The sequence below is a fragment of the Lupinus angustifolius genome, unplaced genomic scaffold (assembly GCF_001865875.1).
Source record: "Lupinus angustifolius cultivar Tanjil unplaced genomic scaffold, LupAngTanjil_v1.0 Scaffold_481, whole genome shotgun sequence".
Taxonomy (NCBI): Eukaryota; Viridiplantae; Streptophyta; class Magnoliopsida; order Fabales; family Fabaceae; genus Lupinus; species Lupinus angustifolius.
In genome coordinates this window covers 118379-120833 of record NW_017727858.1, presented here as the reverse complement: position 1 = coordinate 120833, position 2455 = coordinate 118379, and the positions used below count along the sequence as shown (strand labels likewise).

Here is a 2455-nt window from a genome sequence, read left to right as displayed (position 1 = left end):
TAAATTGTGCTCATTTGCCTGACCCACTTTCCCATCAAACTTGTGAGCATTCCTATTGGACAATGTGGGCGGTATGCATATATAATGTATGGAAAAAAGACGAAAAACCAACTAAATTATAATGTAATGCGATTTAATGTCTTAAAATTTTGATGTAATATGATTTGTTCAACTTTGTATAAAACATAAAAAAATTACATTTTGTGATATTTAACTACTTTATATAATTTTCTTTTATTTTTAAATTATTCATCAATGTTTGTGAGCCGCACGCATTCCCGTTAGCTCATTTTAAAATAAACAAGGCATGTCCACGTCTCCTTAAATTTTTGCTTGCACGGCAAAACGAGCATGACAACCCATTTTGTCATATCTCCTCATTCTACTCTTTGTAAAAAAATTAATAATTTATTTATGTTCTTTACATTTTCTTCATGTTTAATTTTTCATGTTTTAATTTTTCACAAACCGAAGAACTCATAAATTAGATTTTTATAACATTTACTTTTTATCACAAAGTTAACATTTTGAGTACTTTTCCATATTTAACTTTTTACATTTAAATTTTTCCATAATCTAATAACCTTTATACGTCATTCAATTTTTATTATTTCAAATTGTTTAAGGTATGATTTATTACTAACTAAACGCTAATTTAATGATATAATATAAGGTGGTCCCTAATTACAATAGGTTAAATATCAAAATTCAAAATTTCTAGGAGTTACTTGTCAGGGAGGAGAGCAGCACAAATACCAAAGAGAAAGACTATTGCCTAACCGTTGGTTATAAAAAAAAGATAGAATCATTGTAAAAAAGATTAATACCTTAATCGAATATAAACAAAAGGAAATCAACAAACCTAATTAACAACCCGAATTTCGTGCTACAATCAAGCGTAAATTTCATCCAAAATTAGAAAAAAATCACTTTTGGAGAAACACAGCACACAATCTCTATATTCAGAATACATACAATCACCATAATTTGCCAATAATTCCTTCTATTTTCTCCCACCTTCTCTTCCTTAATGCCATTCCTCTAAACAACGAGTTTCTTTGGTTTTCATTGGCTCTCGTTCCAATCAAAATCATGGGTTTCAAATCCCTCTTCAACCGAAAGAAGAAACTCCTAAAGAAATCAACATCATCACCGACCAACCTCGCAACCCCTATCATCTCTCGTACAACATCCGTTTCCGTGCATTCTCGCACTGAATTCGTGGCGGAGCTTGAGCAAGTTTTTAAGAAATTCGACGTTAATGGTGATGGCAAGATCTCATCCTCTGAGCTAGGGTCAATCATGGGAAGCCTAGGGCAACCCTCAACTGAGGAGGAGCTTGAAAACATGATCCGTGAGGTTGATGCTGATGGCGATGGATACATTAGCCTCGAAGAGTTTATTGAGCTAAACACCAAAGGTGTCGATTCGGATGAGGTTTTGGAGAATCTCAAGGATGCATTCTCGGTTTTCGATGTTGATGGCAATGGTTCGATCACTGCCGAGGAGTTGCACATGGTTATGGCTGGCCTTGGTGAAGAATGTTCCGCCGCCGAGTGCCAGAAAATGATTAGTGGTGTTGATAGTGATGGTGATGGCATGATCAACTTCGAGGAATTCAAGACGATGATGACCGGATCTCGCTTTCAATTAAAGGAAATAGCTAAGGTTGAATTATAAGGAGAAAAATTAAAAGGCATGGTTTCTTTGTGTTTCCCTTTAATGCTATTATCGTTGCATGTATTCAAATTTGTTTAGCTTCTTTTCCTACTCTTGAAGAAATCTTTGGTTGAAGAAGGGTTTTGAATGTTAACTTGTTTATGGGAAAGACACGTAGGTCTTCAGGTTTCTGGACCCAATTTGAATGATGTAATTCTTTCGTTTTCTTCATTCAACAATCCATGCCAATATGCCATCATTATGTTCTTTTTAATTTGTTCTTATATTTTTCATACTTTGCGTTTTGAATTGTTTATGATATACATTTGACCTAGTTTTAGATCATATTTAATTTTGTTAATAGTTTACTTTTATGTCTAACTAATTGTATTGAGATGAATCCTTCTAATTTACTTCTTTCATAATCTGGAAATAGAAGGCAATCATGAAAATTCAAAACAATGTTAATGGAAACAAAAACGATAGTTTGATCAGGATAAGATTTGTATTTATCTTCTTTTACACTAACGGGATATTCACAAGCAATCAAATCACAATTGATTTGTTCAAAATTTGACATTTTTTTTTCTATTTAAACATTTTACTTCTCAGCTAATTTTTAAATAAATGATATGATTCTAGTTACGTTTTTTTATGCTTGAATCTCCGTCATCCTCCTCCTTCAAGTTTGGAAGGTTTTGATAATGATCATGTTTTCTCATTGTGCAATATACAAAAATAGATTCAGAATTTAAACTCCATAAATTATAAAAAAGAGTCAACTAAACCATATTTT

At 32.4% G+C, this 2455-nt stretch overlaps 1 protein-coding gene across 1 annotated transcript; it reads left to right on the top strand.

The window, feature by feature from the left end:
• The first annotated feature begins 953 nt into the window (after positions 1–953).
• LOC109341493 (probable calcium-binding protein CML25) lies at positions 954–1943 on the top strand. The gene has a single exon (XM_019579423.1). The coding sequence runs from the start codon at positions 1093–1095 to the stop codon at positions 1678–1680; it is 588 nt and encodes a 195-aa protein (XP_019434968.1). The 5' UTR covers positions 954–1092; the 3' UTR covers positions 1681–1943.
• Positions 1944–2455: the final 512 nt, after the last annotated feature.

Coding starts and splice junctions, on each gene's coding strand:
- LOC109341493 (XM_019579423.1), top strand. CDS start 1,093: ATGGGTTTCAAATCCCTCTTCAACCGAAAGAAGAAACTCCTAAAGAAA.